Source organism: Canis lupus, chromosome 3 (assembly GCF_048164855.1).
Source record: "Canis lupus baileyi chromosome 3, mCanLup2.hap1, whole genome shotgun sequence".
In the NCBI taxonomy this organism is placed as follows: Eukaryota; Metazoa; Chordata; class Mammalia; order Carnivora; family Canidae; genus Canis; species Canis lupus.
This window is the reverse complement of record NC_132840.1, coordinates 80,555,214-80,576,411: the sequence shown is the minus strand read 5'-3', so window position 1 is coordinate 80,576,411 and position 21,198 is coordinate 80,555,214. Positions and strand designations below refer to the sequence as shown.

General features: G+C 37.6%; 1 protein-coding gene and 1 long non-coding RNA gene across 6 annotated transcripts; one reads left to right on the top strand and one right to left on the bottom strand.

Moving 5' to 3' along the window:
* The first annotated feature begins 873 nt into the window (after positions 1–873).
* On the top strand, positions 874–20,127 carry LOC140631206 (prostate and testis expressed protein 13-like). Of its 5 annotated transcripts, none has more exons than XM_072822604.1 (4): positions 874–999; positions 1,115–1,138; positions 1,487–1,627; positions 19,403–20,127. In XM_072822604.1, the coding sequence occupies exons 1-4, from the start codon at positions 936–938 to the stop codon at positions 19,438–19,440; spliced, it is 267 nt and encodes an 88-aa protein (XP_072678705.1). In that variant the 5' UTR covers positions 874–935; the 3' UTR covers positions 19,441–20,127. The 5 variants fall into 5 exon arrangements, with proteins under 5 accessions (XP_072678705.1, XP_072678703.1, XP_072678704.1 ...); XM_072822602.1 differs by lacking the exon at positions 19,403–20,127 and adding an exon at positions 18,266–18,431; XM_072822603.1 differs by lacking the exon at positions 19,403–20,127 and adding an exon at positions 3,220–3,395.
* On the bottom strand, positions 14,388–16,964 carry LOC140625596 (uncharacterized). The gene is made up of 3 exons (XR_012024941.1): positions 16,867–16,964; positions 15,180–15,365; positions 14,388–14,662 (listed from the first exon to the last, which is right to left on the bottom strand). It is a non-coding gene; the product is annotated as an uncharacterized lncRNA (long non-coding RNA).
* Positions 20,128–21,198: the final 1,071 nt, after the last annotated feature.

The following is a 21,198-nucleotide window of genomic DNA, read 5'->3' as shown; positions in this document are numbered from 1 at the left end:
ACCTTAGAATGACCAACTGGGTTAGGCACATGGGAGATAACAGGAAAGGGGTGGGGCAAGCATGGAACAGGAAATTTGTACCTATATACAAATATTTCTCATTTACATATGTGTCCATTCCCAAGGCTCACTGATGACACTTAGTGACACTTGGTATATGACACAGGGAGGCACAACTGTGTGGCACCATCTGGAGGGAGAGGGAAAGGCAGAGAACCAATGGGAAAACTCTTTTCCATGCTGCCCTGCTCCTTTCCCCCCTGACACTCCATTTCTAGTGACTAATCCCCATCACCCCCAGTGTAAGTCTCTCCCACTGTAATCATCTGGTCTTTGTCTCCCATGGATAAATGAATGAATAAAATTCAAAGGAAACAGATCATCTTCACTTCCTCACCCCTCTCCTTCTTGAGCTGTCCCATCCATCTCACAGAGGGGTGGGACACTGGGCAGTCAGACCACATCTGGAGTATGAGCCACCTTGCGAGGGATGTAGTGCCATTGAAGGTCACACTGAGGCCAGTGTCCAGGATGGTTATGGTGCCTGAAAGGGACTGAGCAACTCCCTCACAGATGCTCAATGACCCTAGCTTTGTCAGGTGCGAAAGGCTGTCCTGTGGCCTACACGCTGCATGTAGGCTAACAACTAGAACTACACGTGAAGTGATGAGGTACTAGGGAGAGAGGTTCTATACCAATGTTAATTAGTACCTTATTCTGGATCTAATAAAATGAGACAGGGTGTCTGGATGGAGTGAGTCCCAAGTATCTGGAGGAATGCAAACACAGACATGATGTACCCTCTCCTCAGAACATTGTAGAGAGGATTCAGGTGGCTTGATCTGAAATTTGTAATTCTGTGATCTAATGGGATGCCTGAGGGCAGGTAATGGGAATAAATAAAGCTGGAACCTCCTGCTGGGATTGTCTCAGGAATGGGCCCCAGGATGTTCCCATTGCTTCTGCTGTGCATATTCACAGTGCTCTTGATGGATGAAGGTAAAGCCTGGTGAAAGAGGCAGGGATGGGTGGTGAGGGGCTATATGGGGAGCAACTTGACTTTTTGAGAGACTATAAAATGGCTCAAGGACAATTTTTCTTCTTCTCTCCATAGGAGACAGAGTGTGGACAGCGAAATGTATGGTGTAGTTGGTTTGCACTTTTTGGATAAATAATGCCACAATGAGAGGGGACATTCTTGATTGTTTTCAAACATTGTTTCTCTACCCACCCTGACTGTCCTCACTCACTGCTCTAGTGTTTTTTTAACTGCCCTGAGCCTTGGGTGAAGGAGGGAGGGGGCTGGACTCCTCCAGGTCATATGACCTACTCAAAGGTGTAAAGACCCTTGGCAGAAGTCGGGAAGGGTGTCAACTTCCTTCTTGTGAGGTCTATACCATGCTAGTGTAAATGTTGATAGTGGGGCAGGCTTCTGAAGCATAATTACTTTCCCTAGAACTCTGCTTTAAATCTTTCCTTTATTTAGTGATTCGATCTTGCTATCAATGTGCCCACTTTGATGGATACAGATGCCGCAGTGGCTTGAAAAAGTGCTGGAAGTTCAATCTAATGATTCATAACAGGAGTTGTTCCACAGAACACTACTACTACACTGATCGAATTACAGGTAAGTTCAGGTTAGAGAGAGACACAAGACATTACCAATGGTGCCCACCTTTCCTGGAGTCAAGGTGTGGAGGGAAACTGGGACCGTGGGAGAGGCTGGGGAAAGTGGAATTCTCAGTGGTACACCCACCTGAGGTGGAGTCTGTGTGGGAGGCTGAGGTCTTTTCCTGATCCTGTCTAGAGAGACCTCGATGAGATGCAGGCACTGTTTGGGGGATCATTCTCATCCATGGAAAACCAATGAGCTTCTGGAGAGATGTCATTGCTGGGAAGACAGTGTGATTAAGCAAGGCGATCACACTTGCTTTTTTTCTCTCTTTAGGGAGAGCCCTGTATCGTTATACACGATTGTCTTGTAAAGTTTGTGAAGAGGGAATGGTCCAAGTATTCCATGACTTACTGAAAGAAACATTTTGCTGCAGTCATGATAACTTGTGTAATAATGGCAACATAAATTTAGATACTACACTGAAATTTGGAGTGGGGGTAGATAACATGACTGATTTGATAACACATAAATAATAAACATGTTTTTAGATCTTTAAACCATATAGGAACATATATTTTCTTAAATAATCCTTTCTCTTCCCCTCTAAAATAGAAAAGGATATACTAGAGGTGCACCTGACTGCCTCCGTCAAAAAAGCATGGGGCTCTCGATCTCAGGATTGTGAGTCATACCATGTTGGGTATAGAAGTTACTTAAATGAACTTAAAAACAGAGATAGTATAAAAGATAATAGACCCTAAAGTGAAAAAGATACACACAAATGCACATATACCATAAAGCAATAGGACAGCATTGACTAACCACAGCAACTGAATTAGTTTAAAAAGATTTTTGTTTAGTAAACAGAGCAAAATCCAACTCTACGATGATTCAGAAATATGACGAAGTCAAAACAATTCAAGATGGGAAAATATAATTTAATAATGAGTGTGGATCAGGAGCCTATTTTGGGGCTCAAAATCATCAAAAGAGATAATATACTTCACATTATTAAAGCCACTAACCTACAATAAAGATATAAATGATTAAAACTTAAGCAGCCTATACCACAGCAGCAGCTTTTCTTAACAACTCTCCTATAGAAACTATAGGAGATATGATGAGAAAAAGAAATGCATGCTAATCACTAGATCATGTGGGTAAATAATTAGCAAGGAGACTGAAGACATATACAACATGATTATTAAGGCAGATCCTAGAAACCTATATCTAATCCTGAATGCAGATAATAGAGAACACAGCTTTTCAAGTATGCATAGGACATTAACAAAGATTCTTCACATATATCTGCCCTTTGGAGGATAGAGTTGATTTATATCTGAACTGTAAAAGATCCATATTTTTCTCAGTAGATGCTTGGCCTTTTGGCCAGGATAAAAACATTTATGACGTCCTCTTTAAAGTCTGAAACTCCCCTGGTGATTCCCAGCATCATTTTATTTACTGAAAAAATAAACTGTTTTCCAGTCTGGCTTGATCACATGGTCAGAGACATTATAACCCCACCCCTCCCCACCAACCACATGCACCCTCATTAAGAACTTTTGTTTAAAATAGTCCTGAAGCCGAGATTCCTCACACAGATTTTGATTGTGCAATCCAGCAACAGAGAACAGTCTGTATGTAAATGAGGACTCCTGGGAACTTGTGCATGGAATGTCTCTTGGATTTCCCCAACTTTTGTCTGCCCTCTCCTCCTTTTGCTTCACTGTATCCTTTGTCTTCAAATAAAAGCTGTATTCAGTATGCACTATAAGTATTTCCTAGAGAATAAGTGTGTTCTGTGAAGTCCGATGACATTTTCCAGATATCTAAATTTGGAAAATCGGGGTCCCTGGGTGGCGCAGCGGTTTAGCGCCTGCCTTTGGCCCAGGGCGCGATCCTGGAGACCCGGAATCGAATCCCACGTCGGGCTCCGGTGCATGGAGCCTGCTTCTCCCTCTGCCTGTGTCTCTGCCTCTCTCTCTCTCTCTCTCTCTCTCTCTCTCTCTCTCCCTCCCTCTCTGTCGATCATAAATAAATAAAATATTTTTTAAAAAAATCTTTGACGGGGCACCTGGACGGCTCAATGAATTAAGACTCTGCCTTCAGCTCAGGTCATGAGGCCCAGGGTCCTGGGATTGAGACCTGCATCAGGGTCTTCCTCTTCCTCCCCATTCATTCTCTCTTTCTTTTTCTCTGTTTCTTTGTCTGAAATAAATAAATAAAATCTTTAAAAATAAATAAATAAAAATAAAAACATTTGACAAAGTATTAGCAAACATTTCAATAGTAGAGAAAAGGATAGCATAGAATGAATGATTTGTTTTTTGTTGAATAACAAACCATTCCAAAACTCAGTGGCTTAAAATTACAAATTATTTTCCTGTGTCTGAGGAATTCAGATGATCCTGGTTTGCTCAGCTGGGCAGCTCTGCTAATCTCAGCAAGACCAGACTCATTCATATGTTTAGGAGGTAGCTGGAGATTGATTGATTTAGGTTGGCCTTAGCTAGGGTGACCCAGCTCTGCTCTGCATGTTCATCTTTTCCTGGGACCAACAGACTAGCTTAGACATGTCTTATTCATGGCAATGGCAGAAGCATAAGAGAGCAAGAGCCAAGCCCATGAGTCTGTAAACTTCTGCTTACATTAAATTTGCTAACACCCTAATGGCCAAAGCAAGTTACATGGCCATTAGGAAAATGGGCAGGTAATCCACCTACAATGGGAGGACATTGAGAGTTTGCAATTTAAAGGATGTTGACATAAAGGAGCGGTGAAGAATTGGGATCAGGTGATGCAATGCAGGCCAAGTAAACCTTATTCTAGGGATGCCAGAGTGGTTCAGTGTTAAAAATGTCAATTAACATAATATTATAATAACAAAAAATAGATGATCATCCTAAAAGATAATAAGTAGTCATTTCACAAATTTCAACACCTGTTCATCTGTTTAAGAACTCAAAAGTGGAATTGATGAATGTCTTTAACATGAGAAAGTGATACATATCTCAGTCCAAAAGCCTGAGAGAAATGTTAGATGGTTTCATGCTAAAATAAGAAATGAGGCAAGGATGTTCATTACCCATACTGATAATTAATATAATATTAGAAAATTAATCGATGTAATTACTTATGGAAAAGGATTAGAGGTCTTAGAATTTGAAAGGAAGAGACAAAACTATTTTCTCTTGCAAATGAAGGAGTGTATATCTGATGAAACCAAAAGATTCAATAGATAAGCTACGAATAACACAAAAGTTATTAAAGTACTAGAACATGAAATCAACATTCAATTATTAACAGCATTCACATATACAATAACTACTTAGAATATAAAATGGAATGTCTGTCTCATGTAAAGTAGAAAAACATCCATATAAAGAAACCTATTTAAAAAAAGCTATAAAAGATACAGTAGTTGGATTGAAAAAAATGCCAATAAAAGCATACCATCACATTTTACCCTGGAGTAAGACAAGGCATGAAGATCAATTGGAAGAATAAACAAACAAGAAAGGCCAAGAAAATGCAGAAAGCAGGAATGAAAGAGGGCTAGCCTTTCCTAATATTGAAATCAGCAACGAAGCTTCTGTAACTAAAACAATATGGTATTAATACATGATTAGACAAAGAAGACAACTTCTTGAAAAGATTTCTTTGATGATTTAAATGGCCGTCAAAATAATTTTCTTATTAAAGTAGTGCTTTCTCTGTTCCTTCCTGTGTCATAACCCTCAAATATAAGGACACTTCTGAATTCTATCACTGTATTTCTATCTTGTTTTTAAAGTTCATGTGAGTGAAATTATAGAAGTGATATGAACTGTGCTCTTTTGTGCCTGGCTTCTTTTGCTCATCATTATGTCTTTGGAAGTTATCCATGTTGTTTGCATATAGCAATAGTTTAGTCTTTATATTGCTGTGTAGGGTCATGCTGTATAAATATACCATATTTTATCTTTTCTGCTGTCTACGAACAATTGGGTTGTTTCTAGTTTTTAGTTATCACAAATAAAGCAGTCATGAAACTCATCCTCCAACACTCCTCCCCCCCACTTCTTCCTCTTCCTTCTCCTTTTTCTTTTGTGGCAACTCCTTCATTAGAAAATAGCACTCCTGGGGATCCCTGGGTGGCTCAGCGGTTTGGAGCCTGCCTTTGGCCCAGGGTGTGATCCTGGAGTCCTGGGATTGAGTCCCACGTCAGGCTCCTGGCATGGAGCCTTCTTCTTCCTCTGCCTCTCTCTCTCTATGTCTTTTGTGAATAAATAAATAAAATCTTAAAAAAAAAAAAAGAAAATAGCACTCCTAAAAACATACTCTATGTGGGTTATTTGTTCAAAGGAAGCAAAATAGTTATATGTTCTAAAGGCAGGGAAAACAATGATTAAAACAATTTCCTAATTTGATCTTGGACTAACATGGTCGGGAACAGTTAACGGGCTCAAGAAGAAGGTAGGGTTTAAAATGAAATTCATTCTTGAAAAGTAGCAGACAATGAAACTATTAAATACTTCTTTACAGTTTTAAATGATTAACAGGTAACATGTTTTAGTCACACGCCTATCATAGGGGAACTCAAATGGAAATTACACATTTGCCCTCCAGTGAGCTACTTTCTATTAAAGAAAGAAATACATTCTGGGGAATTTGGAAGCTGTTGCAACTGCCCATAGTGACATGAATGAAAGAGACAAGTCTTTAGAATCAGAGCGATTAGAGCTATAATTATTATACTCTATTATAATACAGTATTGCCTGTAATCACTGTTTTGCGCACTAGATGTTCTGGACTTATTTATCTACTGGTTGCATGTTTGTACCTTTAAACTATAGCTCCTCAATTCCTCCACCCTTAGACCCCGGTAACCATCCTTTTTACTCTTTATTCTTACTAGTTTGGCATTTTAGATTCCACATATAAGTGAGATCATACAGCATATGTCTTTCTCTGTCTAATTTATTTCACAAAATACCATCAAGTTTCATCCTGTTGGGGCGCCTGGATGGCTTAGTTGGTTATGCATCTGCTCAGGTCATGATCACAGGGTTCCTGGAATGAGCCCTGTGTCAGGGTCCCTGCTCAGCAAGGAGTCTGCTTCTCCCTCTGCCTCTCCCCCTGGCTCGTGCTCTCGCTCTCTCTCTCTCATTCTTTGTCAAATAAATAAATAAATAAGTAAATAAATAAATAAATAAATAACTCTTTTAAAATTTAAAAAATTAAAATAAAAAAATGTCTCATCCTGTTTTCTCAAGGGTCAGAATTTCCTTCTTTATCAGGGCTGAACAATATTCCCGTGTGTGTTGGGGGAGGATATCACATCTCTTATTTATCCATTCATCTGTTGAGGAACGCAAGTTGTTTTCACAGCGTGGCTGTTATAAATAATATTATAAATAATGCTGCAATAAATGTGGAAGTGCATATATCTCTTTGATATCCTGTTTTCATTTCTTTTGGGTATATATTCCAGGAGTGGAGTTGCTGGACCATATGGTAGTTCTATTTTAAAATTTTTGAGGAACCCCCATGCTCTTTTCCATAGTAGGTGTACCAATTTACATTCCCACCAATGGTGCCTAAGAGTTCCCTTTTTTCTTCATATTCTCACACTTGTTATCTCTATTTGTCTTGATGATAGCCATTTTAACAGGTGTAAGGTGATAGCTCATTGTGGTTTAGATTTCTTTGATGATTAGTGATGTTGAACATCTTTTCAGGTACCTATTGGTCGTTGGAAATCTTCTTTGGAGAAATGTCTATTTAATTCTTCTGCCCAATTTTAAATTGGATTTTCTTTTCTTTTCTTTTTGTATGAATGCTTGGAGACTGTGATGTGTTACAAAGACTGTGATCTTCACAAAGATCCCAATTTGAATCACCCCAGTTCTGTTACTATATCACCAAATGGCCCTCCTAAGGGCCATTTAAGAGCACTCTTTTCCTTATTTATGAAATAAAAATAATAGCATCTTCTTTACTGAGTTATTGCAAGAAAGAAATGAGATCTTATATTAATTGCCTGGTATGTATTAGGTGCTCAATAAATGCCAGAAGTTGTTTTATTGTTATTGAATTGTATGAGTTCTTTATACATTTTGGATATTAACCTCTTATCTGATATAAGGCTTGAAAATATTTTCTCCCATTTTGTAAGTTACCTTTTCATTTTATTTTTTATGTTTGGCTGCATAGAAGCTTTTAGTTTGATTTAAACCCACTTTTGTTACTTGTGCCTTCGATGTCATATCTAAAAAGTCTTTGCCAAGACCAATGTCAAGAAGCTTCTTTCCTCTGTTTTCTTTTAGGAGTTTTGCAGTATTAGGTCTTTAATGCAAGTTGAATTAATTTTTGTGAATGGTTTAAGATAGAGGTCCAATTTCATTTTTCCGTGTCTGAGTATCTATTTTTCCCAACATCATTTGTTGAAGAGACTATCTTTTTTCCACTGAGTATTCTTGACTCCCTTGTCAAATATCAATTGACCATAAATACAGGAGTTTAGTTCTGGGCTCTCTGTTCTGTTCGATTGATTTTTCCTTCTATTTTTATGCCAGTACCATACTGTTTTAATTTTTATAGCTTTATGGTATAGTTTGATATCAAGAATTGTGATGCCTCTAGCTTCGTTCTTCTTTCTCATGATTGGTATGGCTACACAGGGTCTTTTGTGGTTCCACAGAAATTTTAGTATTGATTTTCTATTTCTTTAAGAAATGCCATTAGAATTTTGATAGGAATTATGTTGAATCTATAGATGGCTTCGGGTATATGGACATTTTAACAATATTAATTCCAATTCATGAACATGGGATATCTGTCCATTTGTTTGTGTCTTCTTCAATTTCTTTCATCAATGTCTTGTAGTTTTCATTGTACAGATTTTTCACTTCCTTCCTTAAATTTATTCCTAAATATTTTTGGTTTATTTTGATGCTCTCATGAATGAGATAGTTGTCTTTATTTCTTTTTCAGATATTTTGTTGTTAGGTACAAGTGCAACTAGTATCTGTGTGTTGATTTTATAACCTAAACTCTACTGAGTGTGTTGCTTACTTCCAATACCTTTTTGGTTATGTCTTTAGAGTTTTCAAATATATGTTCACATCATCTGCAAATAATGATAATTTTACTTCTGATCCTTTCTGATCTTTTATTTCTTTTTCTTTCCTAATTGCTCTGATTTGGACTTCCAGTAGATCTTGAGTAAGAGTAGTGAGTGTCAGCCCCTTTGCCTTGTTCCTGACCTTAGAGGAAAAGCCTTCAATTTTTCACTATATGCATAATGTTAGCTATGGGCTTGTCATATATGGTTTTTTATTATGTTGAGGTATGTTCCCTCTATAAACACTTTGTTGATAAGTTTTCTCATGAAATGCTGTTATATTTTGTCAAATGCTTTTTGTATCAATCAAAATGATCATATAATTTTAATCTTTCATTCTATCAATGTAGTATATCACGTTTATCGATGCACATACTGTTGAGCCATCCTTGTGTCCCAGACATAAATTCCATTTGGTTACAATGATTAATCCTTTCAATGTGTTGTTAAAGTTAGTTTGCTAATATTTTGTTGAGAATTTTTATATTTACCAGGGATATTAGTCTATAGTTTTCTTTTGTGGTAGTGTTTTTATCTGGCTTCACCATCAGGGTAGTGTTGGCCTTGTAAAATGAATTTTAAAATATTCTCTCCTTTTTAATTTTTTGAAAGAATTTGAGGATCGATGTTAATTATTTTTTAAATGTTTGATATAATTTGCTGACAAAGGCATCTGATCCTGGGATTTTTTTGTGTTGTGAGGGCTTTGATTATGGATTCAATCTCCTTACTCATTATTGGTCTATTCAGATTTTTTATTTCCTCCTGATTCAGACTTGGTAGGTTATATGTTTCTGGAAATTTATCCATTTTTCCTAGGTTCACCAATTGGCAAATGACTATTCTTAGTGGTCTTTTATAATTCTTGTTATTTTTGTGTTATCAGTGTAATGTCTCCTTTTTCATTTCTGATTTTATTATTTGAATCTTCTCTCTTTTTCCTAGTCTAGCTAGTAATTTGTCAATTTGTTTTTTTTTGAGAAACCAGCTCTTACTTCTGGTATTTTAAAATTTTCTTGTCTCTATTTCATTTATTTCCATTCTGATCTTTGCTATTTCCTTGATTCTGCTATCTGTGGACTTATTTTGTTTTGTTTTTCTAGTTCTTTGAGTTATAAAATTAGGTTTATTTGATAAATTTCTCTTTTCTTAATGTGTGCATTTATTACTATTAGACTTCTCTCTCAGAATTGCTTTTGCAGCACCTCATATGTTTTGTTATATTGCATTTCCATTTTTGTTTGTCTCAATATATGTATTTTTAATTTTTCTTTTGATCTCTTCTTTGAGCCATTGGTTGTTCTGGAATGTGTTGTTTAATTTCCATATGTTTGTAGATTTTTCCATTTTTCTTGTTATTGATTTCTAGCTTCATACCACTGTGGTCAGAAGATACTTGGTATGATTTCAATCTCCTTTAATTTGCCAAGACTTGTTCTGTGTTCTGTCTTACAGACTATCCTGGGGAATGTTACATGTGCACTTGAGAAGAAAATGTATTCTGTTTATGTTGGATAGAATGTTTTATAAATATCTGTTAAGTCCATTTGACCCAATGTGTGGTTTAAGTCCATTGTTTACCTGTTGATTTTCTGTCTGGATAATCTATCCAATGCTGAAAGTGGAGTATTAAAGTCCCCTGCTGCTATTGTATCATTGTCTATTTCTCCTTTAATTTGTTAGTATTTGCTTATTGATACATTTAGGTGCTCCAGTGTTAAGTTTGTATATATTTATAATTATCCTATCTTCCTGATGAATTCCATTATGTATTGACCTTCTTTGTCTCTTATTACTGTTTATGACTGAAAGTCTATTTTGTGTGATATAAGTACAGCTATCCTGCTTTCTTCTGGTTTCCACGTCCATGAAATATCTTTTTCCACACCTTTGCTTTGAGCCTATGTGTATCCTTAAAACTAAGGTGAGTTTCTTATAGACAGCATACAATCAAGACTTGTTTTATCCATTCAGCCATCTGATGTCTTTTGACTGGGGAATTCAATCCATGTACATTTTTTTTCAATCCATGTACATTTAGAGTTATTATTGTTATATAAGGATCTACTAATGCTATCTTATTAATTGTTTTCTGGTTGTTTTGTATTTATATTATTTCTTTCCCACTCTCTCTCTGCCTATCTTTGTAAATTGATAATTTTCCATAATTTTTTGTTCTTTCTCCCCTTTCTCAGCTTTTGTGTGTCTACTACGGGTTTTTGCTTTATGCGTGAATCTTATTGAAGTGATAATAATTGTAGTTGCATTATTTTTGCACATAAGTCTGATTGCTGAGGTAAGTCCCAAGTAGTTTAAACAGTCCAGTTTAAGGTGATGGCATCTTACCTTTGAATGTCTACAAAAGCCTTACCCTTTTGCCCTTTTACTCCCCCATTTTAAAATTTTGATGTTATTATTTACCTCTTTTTATATTGTATATTTGCTAATAAATTATAGTAGCTAAAATTATATTAATGCTTTTCCCTTTGCCCTTTGTATTATAGCTAAGTGGTTAACACACCATCCTATTAGAGTTTTCTAAGTCTGACTGTATATTAACCTATAGCAGTACATTGTATATTTTTGTGTGTTTTCATGCCATCAATTAGCATCTTTTCATTTTAGCTTGAATGGCTCCTTTCAGCATTTCTTGCAAGGTAGGTCTAGTGGTGATAAAGTCCCTCAACTTTTTGTAAGAATTATTTTTATGTTATGGATAAACATAAGGTATAAGGATTGCAGGTATCTCCTCCAAGTCTGTAGCTTACTTTTTTACTCCCTTAATGATGCATTTTGATGAACAGACATTGTTAATTTTAATGTGGTCTAATTTATTATTCTTAAAAAATGATTTTGCTTTTTAGGTTATGTTTAAGTAACTTTTGGCTCTTCCAAAGTTATAAATGCATATTATGCTTTCTTCTAGTTTTTTGTATACTTTTCATATTCTATTTATAATCCAGTTTGAACTTGTTCTTTGTGTTATAAGAAAGAGGTAATGGATAGAAAATTTAACTGTGTAGAGGACCCAGAATTAGTATTAGTGCTAATGGAAATACAGCGTACTATGAAAGGAGCATCTCAAATTAGTTGAAAAAAACATACATTTTAAAATAAATATTGTTGGGCTATTAGATAGCTATGTGGAAATACATCAAATTGGATCAATTTCTTACACAGATAAATTCTAAATGGAAAATTTGAGTGTTAATTTAAAGTAAGTATGAGAAGGAAACATGCATGAATTATTTTCTAACTGAGGCATAAAAAGTGGCTGAATTCCATTATCAGGAAAGTGCAAGATATCCTTTACAACCACTAGAATAGCTAAAACTTAAATGGCTGATAATAATTGGTGATGGGAAGAATGTGGAACTCTCATACAGTGCTGGTAAAACTATATATTTGTATGACCACTTTCACAATCTATTTGGCAGTTTCTTTCAAAGTTATACATATGCTTCTAAGCCTATTCTATGACTTATAAATTTTACTTTTATTTACCTACTCAAGAGAAATGAATGTGTATGTCTACCAAAGGATGACCATAGTAGCTTTATCTACAATAGCCCAAATCTTGAAACAACTTGATATCCATCAACATGAGAATCAATTTAATAAATTATAGTGTATGTATACAATGGAGGGAAAAAAGAACAAACTTTTGGCATAAGCAAAAACATGCATTAATCTTAAAAATATCTGGTGAGTGATAGAAGCCAAACTCAAGAAAGTATACTGTGTCTACTTTCATTTGTTCAAGTTCATAAATTCAAGAATAGGTAAAACTATACTATGGTGATAGAAGTTGGAACAATAACTTAGGGAGTGAGTGGTTACCTGAAGAAACATACTGGGTTAATAGGAATGTTTTATATTTTATCTGGGATAGTGGTTACATAGGTTTATACATTTCTCAAATCACATCAAACTGTATACTTAACATATGTATTTTTTATTTTATATGAATCACACTTAAATTAAGAAGATAAAGTAATTAGGGTTGACTGCGTGGCTGAGTCGGTTAAGAATCTGACTCTTGATTTCAGCTCAGGTCATGATCTCAGAGTTGTGAGTTCGAGCTCCACTTTGGGCTCTGTGCTGAGTGTGGAGTCTGTTTAAGATTCTCTCTCTCTCCCTCTCCCTCTGCCCTCCCCTTTAAAAAAAATAGAAGATGATAAAGTAATTCTATTTCAACTCATAATGAATACTGGATCTAGTTAATAATAATCAATGGAGGCTAAAGCTGTCAGATAAGAGATTGACGAGAAACTTTATATTGTATAAGACAAATCTGAGAACAAACAAATCTATGTGATCAATCTCGACATCATTAAAACTAAGAAAACATGTGCCTTCAGCTATTTCCAATAAGATTGGGTAAGATTATCCTTTCTAAACTTACACTTCTATTTTATAATGGTAGTATTGATGATGAATTTTGAAGTAAGTTTAGCTAATGAGTTTTGGAATAATCCCATAAAAAATAATTGTTAGTTAAGATACTTGAATACTGAAGGGCTCCATAAAAAGAAGTGTCTTTTGCATGATCCCTTCAAGGAAAACATGATAAAGTGAACATTCTTTATTTGGTAGGGGATAGAGATTACCATTCCTAATAGACTCAAGAAAATAGGTATGCAGCCAGAAAAAGCATAAAAGCATCATAAATCCTGTAAACTTAAACAGATGCACAAGAAAAATTTCATCAACATTACTGGCTGTTCAATTAAACACAACAAACTTTCACCGGCTTGCTAAAGGCCACAGAAATGAGTAAGACATGGTATCTATTCTTAGTGTGATTTGTAACTTACTGGGGCAAATCAGACAAGCAGAGAAATGATTCATCGAGAGAGATCGTCAAAAAAAATTATACATAAATGACTTGGGTATTCAGAGAAGGAAAATTTGTACAATAGTGGTGTGGGTTCCTGGAGAGGTGATAGTGGAAGTGGAGAGCAAAAGAAGAAAGGAACAGGGAAAGATTAGGAGAAGAGGGAGAAGAAGGGAGAGTTGTGATGTATCTTGAGTGTGCATCTTGACAGACCTACAAGTGACCGTGTGTGAGAATGACTATCACAGAGGCAGAAATGTCCTTACTCTCTGATTTGCACTAACATCGTATGTGAATGTACTCTGTAAAGGCCAAGAAAATCATGACTGAGTTTGAAGTGAACGCAGTCCACTTGGGAAAATAATGTCTGTTGAGGACAATCTCAAGTGTCCACCATCCATTTTGCTATTTCTGCTTAATTATAGTAACGATAAATGGGAGCTTTGGATCAAAATATTTGTGAACTTTCATCCAAAGTGTTTCTAGTGCACCTTAACTAATTTAAGCTAATCACAAGGTTTTTTAATTGTCTTGTTTTAAATTATGCTATACTGAGCCTTTTGGGACAAGCTTCTTGGATATGGAGATGCCAGTATCCCTGTCATGGGAGAAATCTATTATTCAAAATCATTATCCTCCAACTGAGGTAGAAATCAAGCTGGAGGCACTGGGAAGGATGACACTGAATGAAAGAGCTGCAGTATGTCAAAGACAGCAGGAAACAAGGGCAGGGAGAGGGGAGAAATGAAGGGGAGAAATAACAACATTCTAAGGCAGATATTTTATTTTATTTTATTTATTTTATTTTATTTTATTTTATGGGTGCATTTTATTTTTATTTTTTATTTATTCATTTATTTTTTTATTGGAATTCAATTTGCCAACATATAGCATAACACCCAGTGCTCATCTCATCAAGTGCCCCCCTCAGTGCCCATCATCCAGTCATCCCCACCCCCTGGCCCACCTCCCTTTGTTCGTTTTTGAAGTTACAATAATTGATCTTGCAGCATTTATGAACATAAGTCCGATTGTTGAAATCAAATGTCAAGTCTCTGCAGAATTTCTGACACACCATATACGATAATTGCAGAATGTTATCTGTAATAAGAAGGAACATAGAAAATAAGCCAGTGATCTAAGTTCTGTAAAGACAGGTCAAACCTGGCAGTAGTCCTGTCAGTGAAATTTTAATTAGGCATGAAAGTAGGTTTAGGGATGGCTTCAGAGCTTATACTTACCAAAAGGACTGAGCGGGGAGATGTAGAAATCACTAGCCTCCTTCATGGTTGCTTGCCTGAGTCCCTAACAAACTCAACTCCATATAGCTGCTTCATTCTTTTTCCTGGTAGATTAGCAACTAGTCCTTTAGTGTCTTCAGAGTTAAAGCTCTGTTTGGTCAGTTTCATTGGGAATATGGAACGCCCATCTTCTTACTCCTATCTCATTTTCCCCAAATCCTCTTCTGTCTGCGTGCACAGGGACCTAAGCTCAGGGGCATTCTGCTCTTTGGTTCCCCTCTCCTGGATTGGCTTAGTCTGAGATATGAGATTGCTGAAGTACTCTCCTAAGAATTTTCCAAGAATCTCACAGAACCTCCCTTCTCCCTCTAACTTACCCTGGAAGATCTTTAAAGTCATGCATGACTCGAACTTCTGAGCAACACAGATACCAAAGCCTCTCCTGCAGCGATCTGTCCTTGTGCGAAGGTGGCATGTCATGCATGTGAGCGGTGTCACTGCTGGAGAGCGTGGAGCTGGTGTGAGACCAGGGGAACTGTAGAAGGAGCTAGAGTTGTCTAGACCTGATTGTGGGAGGAGGGGGTGGTGCAAGGAGTGGATGAAGAGCTGGTGGTGAGTAGAAGAACATGTAGTAAACAGTTGGAGCTCTTACCAACTTCATATCCCAGGGAAATGCCATTGTGAGAATAAAAGGATTCTTCTGGTCCCTCTGTCAGCCCTTTTAACCTGGGTAACTTAGAGCAACGATTTAGCCTCCATGGCATTGATTTTTCTAGCTTTAAAATAGTCCTGTTTATGATGGCCTAGCCTACTTGACAGCACTGTAGATAGTCAGGAGTGTAATAATGAAGGTGACTGCTTTAAAATAATACCCACTATTTGCTTCCACGTGGAGGGACCTGGAGGGTATTATGCTAAGTGAAATAAGTCAATCAGAAAAGGCCAAACATTATATGGTCTCATTCATTTGGGGAATATAAAAATTAGTGAAAGGGGATAAAGGGAAAGGAGAGAAAATGAGTGAAAATATCAGTGAGGGAGACAAAACATGAGAGACACCTAACTCTGGGAAATGAACAAGAGGTAGTGGAAGGGGAAGTGGACAGGGGGTTGGGGTGACTGGGTGATGGGCACTGAGGGGGACACTTGGCAGGAGGAGCACTGGGTATTATGCTATATGTTGGCAAATTGAACTCCAATAAAAAATTCTAAAAATAAAATAAAATAAAATATTTTTCCTAAGCTACTGTCTGTTGCTAACATTTGCTGCTTAGATATTGTTAGGTAACATACTGTAATTTTGAACTTTGAACTGAATCTATGTAAAGTCCTCATGAGTCCTGACACTTATTGTGGTATTGTGGGGTGAGCTAATTGAAATACAGGTTTAATAAGAGAGAGAAGCAAACAAAAACCTCCTCCTTGGGGCACCTAAGTGGGAAAGGAAAGTAGCATTTGTTGAGCATCTCATTTGGACCATGTTCTCTCACTTTGTCTCTGATTTAATCATCACAAACGCTTTATAAGTATTTCCCCATTTCTCATATGAGCAAGGTACAGAGATTTTAGGACTGCAACTGAAACATTTTTTAAAAATCTGATTCTAGAGCATCCAATATTTCCTCTCCTATAATCATTTATTTCCATATAAAGTCCCTGATGAGGGGTGTCAAAAGCTATTGTCCAGCACTAGAACTATGAAATTATTCATTATAGACTGACCAGCTCTCTCAGCAAATGGGATACAGATTTATGAATGAAAAGGATGGCCTCAGGAAAATCTTGGTAGGATTTTGAATTATGGGGAATGGTAGAGATAGAATGAGGGAAAAGTATGAAGGGGCAGCAGCCATTGTGGCTTGAGCCCCTGGTAAAGAATGGCAGAATGTTGAGAAGGTCAGAAAAGTTGGCACATAAAGCAGGAGGAGCATTCCGAAGAATGGCTTCCCCTCCCTTCCAAATGTGGTCAAGGCCTGGCCCTCCAAGGATACCTATGGCGCCACAGAGTTTCCAGGGGCTCCTGTATCCTGTCTCTGGAGTCCAGTTCTCAGGCCTGTGACTCACCTACAATGCAGCAGAAAAGGGAGAAGACCATCAAGAAGTGTTTGTCCATTCTGAACCAGAAGTTCCTTGCACAGGAAGAAAAGAAGCCAGGAACTGCAAGAGCAGCTCTTTAGGCTGTAGGGACACAAAACTTCACCATGGGCAGCAATTATTCATGCCAAAGGGGAACCAATCACACAAGGTTTTCTCTGGAAGTTCAAGTTCATTCTCGACCCCAAAGCAAAGAATAATGATAATTAGCAAATTTGGGGGTTTACATTAAGCTTTGTTTTTTTTATTATAATCTTTATCATAGTAATTAGAGTTATGATGTTATCATTCTTATCCTAATTTAACAGAGGATGAAATAAGCTTAGTGAGGTCTAGCATCTTACCCATAATTACATACTGAGTGGAGGCCACACTTATAACCACCTTGATTCAATTCCTCAGCCATTAGAAATGACAAATACCCACCATTTGCTTCGATGTGGTTGGAACTGGAGGGTATTATGCTGAGTGAAATAAGTCAATCAGAGAAGGACAAACATTATATGGTCTCATTCATTTGGGGTATATAAATAATAGTGAAAGGGAATAGAGGGGAAGGGAGAAGAAATGGGTAGGAAATAGCAGAAAGGGAGACAGAACATGGAAGACTCCTAACTCTGGGAAACGAACTAGGGGTGGTGGAAGGGGAGGAGGGCGGGGGGTGGGGGTGACTGGGTGGCGGGCACTGAGGGGGACACTTGACAGGATGAGCACTGGGTGTTATTCTGTATGTTGGCAAATTAAACACCAATAAAAAATAAATTTATTATTAAAAAAATAATAAATAAATAAATGGAAAAAAAATAACCACCTTGATTCAATGTTTCCTGGAGATGTATTCATACATTCAACCAATATTTATTGAGAACTTTTGTGTGTCATGCACGGTCCCATGTGTGAAAGTAGAACAATGTATAAGTCAGGAAAGTTCATGTAGCTCCTCTCCCTGTGGGTGAGAAAGAAGAGAGTGAAAGAGATGAGAAGATATATCATCTGTGACCAAGCTGGGCCTTCAACCTAGAACTTCTGATTCTCAGCCCAGAACTGTTACTTCACCTTAGAAGAAATCTGTTCTACCCAGCCATAGATGGTTTATTCTGTAGGGCTTTAAAACTCCCCCCTAGAATTATCAAACAACATGATCTTTACCAAATTTATATTGTGAATCAGCTAGTTTTTCTGATTTAGGTATCTATTTCTACAAAAGTTAACTCAGTTAAGGTTTACCATGGGTAAAGCTCTGGGAAACCATGGCCAGTCCCCGCATTCTAGGGTTCCTAAACCTGTCAGTGAGCTAATGGCACCTTTGGCTAGAGATATTGGAAATCTTCCAGGCAGAGCTAATTTGGCAACATGTTCTTGCTTGTAGGAACAATATGTTCATTAAAACATATTGAGTCGGGGACGCCTGGGTGGCTCAGAGGTTGAGCATCTGCCTTCGGCCTGGGGTGTGATCCTGGAGCCCCGGGATCGAGTCCCACATTGGGCTCCCTGCATGGAGCCTGCTTCTCCCTCTGTCTGTATCTCTGCCTCTCTCTCTCTCTCTCTCTCTTTCTCTCTCTCTCTGTTTCTCATGAATAAATAAATGAAATCTTTAAAAAAAAACATACTGAGTCTGGTGTTTTTAGATATCAGGTGAAGATTGGGTGACATAGATCTTGGTTCAAGTGCCACATAATTTGCGGTGTTCCTGTTCTATGACCACTAGGAGTGTGGAGCCCTTCTATGCCCAAGAAGAGAGCCAAAAGCCTTAGATGTGAGGGCATTGGTTTCTTTGAAAAGAATTGACTGGAGAATGGAGAGCAAGACTGATGTCTTTGAATCTAATTTTCTATTCTTTCATATTTCAGGAGAGCATCTTAGCAACGGATGGCATTTTTCAGGACTTTCCAAAGGCTTACCAAGAAGGCAAAGCCCTGAGCCTTTTGTACTTGGGTTTGCAAGGCTATCAGAGCATTTCCTGTGTCAGCCATGTTCTCTGTTTAAAGAGAATGACTCTAAAATCATAACAAAGGAAGCAAAGGACATTCTAGGTTAAACTGCAGTTGGTTATCAGTGTTTGTTCTTCGTTCCCCTTGGCAGATGCTTTCTGAAAGGCCCACTGAGTTCTGAGTCTCTTTCCTACTGGAGGATTTCCAGTTAGGATTGTGAAATTTTGCAGTTCTACACAAATATTGGGTTCCTCTGACTTACCCCCCTTCCTCCTCCCCAGTACCTCATCCATCAAATTTTCTCTTGAAAACAATTTCTTTCTTCATTTAGCACAACATAGGAAAGAAGCAGTATTAGAACCTACTAGAGACAGTGTAGTATGATGGAAAGGAGATTTTCCTGGGAGTCTGGAGACCTTTGGTTGATTACTATGGAATTCATGGCATCTTTAGCAAGTCATTTATCTGTGATGTCAGACTTCAATCATTCTTATGGTCCCTTACAATTTTAACATTCTGTAGTTTCAAAATGTAAATCATGAGGATGGGTACTAAGGTCTGTTATTCTGACCTAGCATTCTGCTTGGCACATGATGATGTGCTGAACATATGATGGCTAAATGAAGAAGGGAATGAATGAAGGATAAACCTCACATGATACCACTCTCCACATCCCAGTGAGACAGAGTCCCGAATGAAGGAACTCCATGAAAGAAGGCCATCAACTCAGCACAGATGCAGTATGCCCTGCTCTGAGGAGGAGAAAGCAGAACATTGTGTCCTCATATTCATGGTCTCTCTTGGCTTCAGGGTGGGTAGCTGAGATCCTGGTGATACCACAGATGAGCAACCCTCTTAACTTGTGCTTCTAAATACTGTCCTTTGTTTTGGGGGAATAGACTTTGGCAGAGAGTCAGAAATCAGGCTGCTTTGTTCCTGGGCTCCCAGGGGCAGCTCTGGCTTTCCAGAGTGTGTATAGAGACTAGAGCGTGAGATAATGACCATTTAAAAAAATCCGGTGAAGAGGAGCCTGTTTTCAGGGCCCAGGGAAATCATCCTCACACATCTAATGCTGGTGGGAAAAGAGGTAAAGGAAGGAAGAACAAAACCAACATTTATTGAGTGCTTGCACACAAGCCTAGCCACTTCTCCTTAGATCATGTCATGGAGGCCTCAGACTACCCTGGTGATGAAGTGTCTATCAAGGAGCCCAGCTGAGAATCAAGCATAGATCAGTGTCACTAAAATCCTCGCTTTGTTCACAATATTGCTGTTAATAAAATGCTTTAGATGAAAAGTCCCAATGGCTGATGAAATGTTTCAAAAAACCCTTTCACAACTGTTTATAGACTGATCTTGTGCATGTAAGTAGCAGATTATTGTTAGCATCTTACCTTCATTCTGAGCAAAATTTATTAATATGGGGTCTAGTGTCCTCTTAGTTTCATGGGATCTATGAACCTGGTAGAAAAATCTTATATTTTTCATTAACCTCTTGGCAGGGAGCAAACAATCTGTCCCTTTCAAGGTCCTTCTAACCAGACTAACAATCAAATTGACATGAAGGAGATTAACAGCAGAAAAATCAAATTTAATAGCATACCTATGGGGGAATCCACATTGACATGGAAATTCCAAAGACAGGCAGGCAAAATAAGGTATATATGTCCACCCAAACTAAGGAGAAGGGAGTAGGAGTCTGGAACTTCAGAGGAAAGGAACATAATTTACTGGAAGATAGAAAAGAGTAAACGGTAAACAGATGTTTGCTGGGCCACTCAGAAGCAGTGGGACATCGAGGACTAGGTTCCTCCCCATCTACCCTACCTAGTTCTTATCATAATGTCTTTTTATCTACAGAAATAGCTCTCTTCCTGAAGCAGGTTGTCCATCTAAGTTCTTGTAGGCAGTTGATGGGTAGGTAAAAAGTTTTTCCTTAATCTGCTGGCTTTTAATGGATTGCTTTTTTTATTTATTTTTTTATTTTTTTATTTTATTTTTTTTTTTGCCTCTCTTTTTTTTTTTATTTTTTTATTTTTTTTATTGGTGTTCAATTTACTAACATACAGAATAACCCCCAGTGCCCGTCACCCATTCACTCCCACCCCCCGCCCTCCTCCCCTTCCAACACCCCTAGTTCGTTTCCCAGAGTTAGCAGTCTTTACGTTCTGTCTCCCTTTCTGATATTTCCCACACATTTCTTCCCCCTTCCCTTATATTCCCTTTCACTATTATTTATATTCCCCAAATGAATGAGAACATATAATGTTTGTCCTTCTCCGACTGGCTTACTTCACTCAGCATAATACCCTCCAGTTCCATCCACGTTGAAGCAAATGGTGGGTATTTGTCATTTCTAATAGCTGAGTAA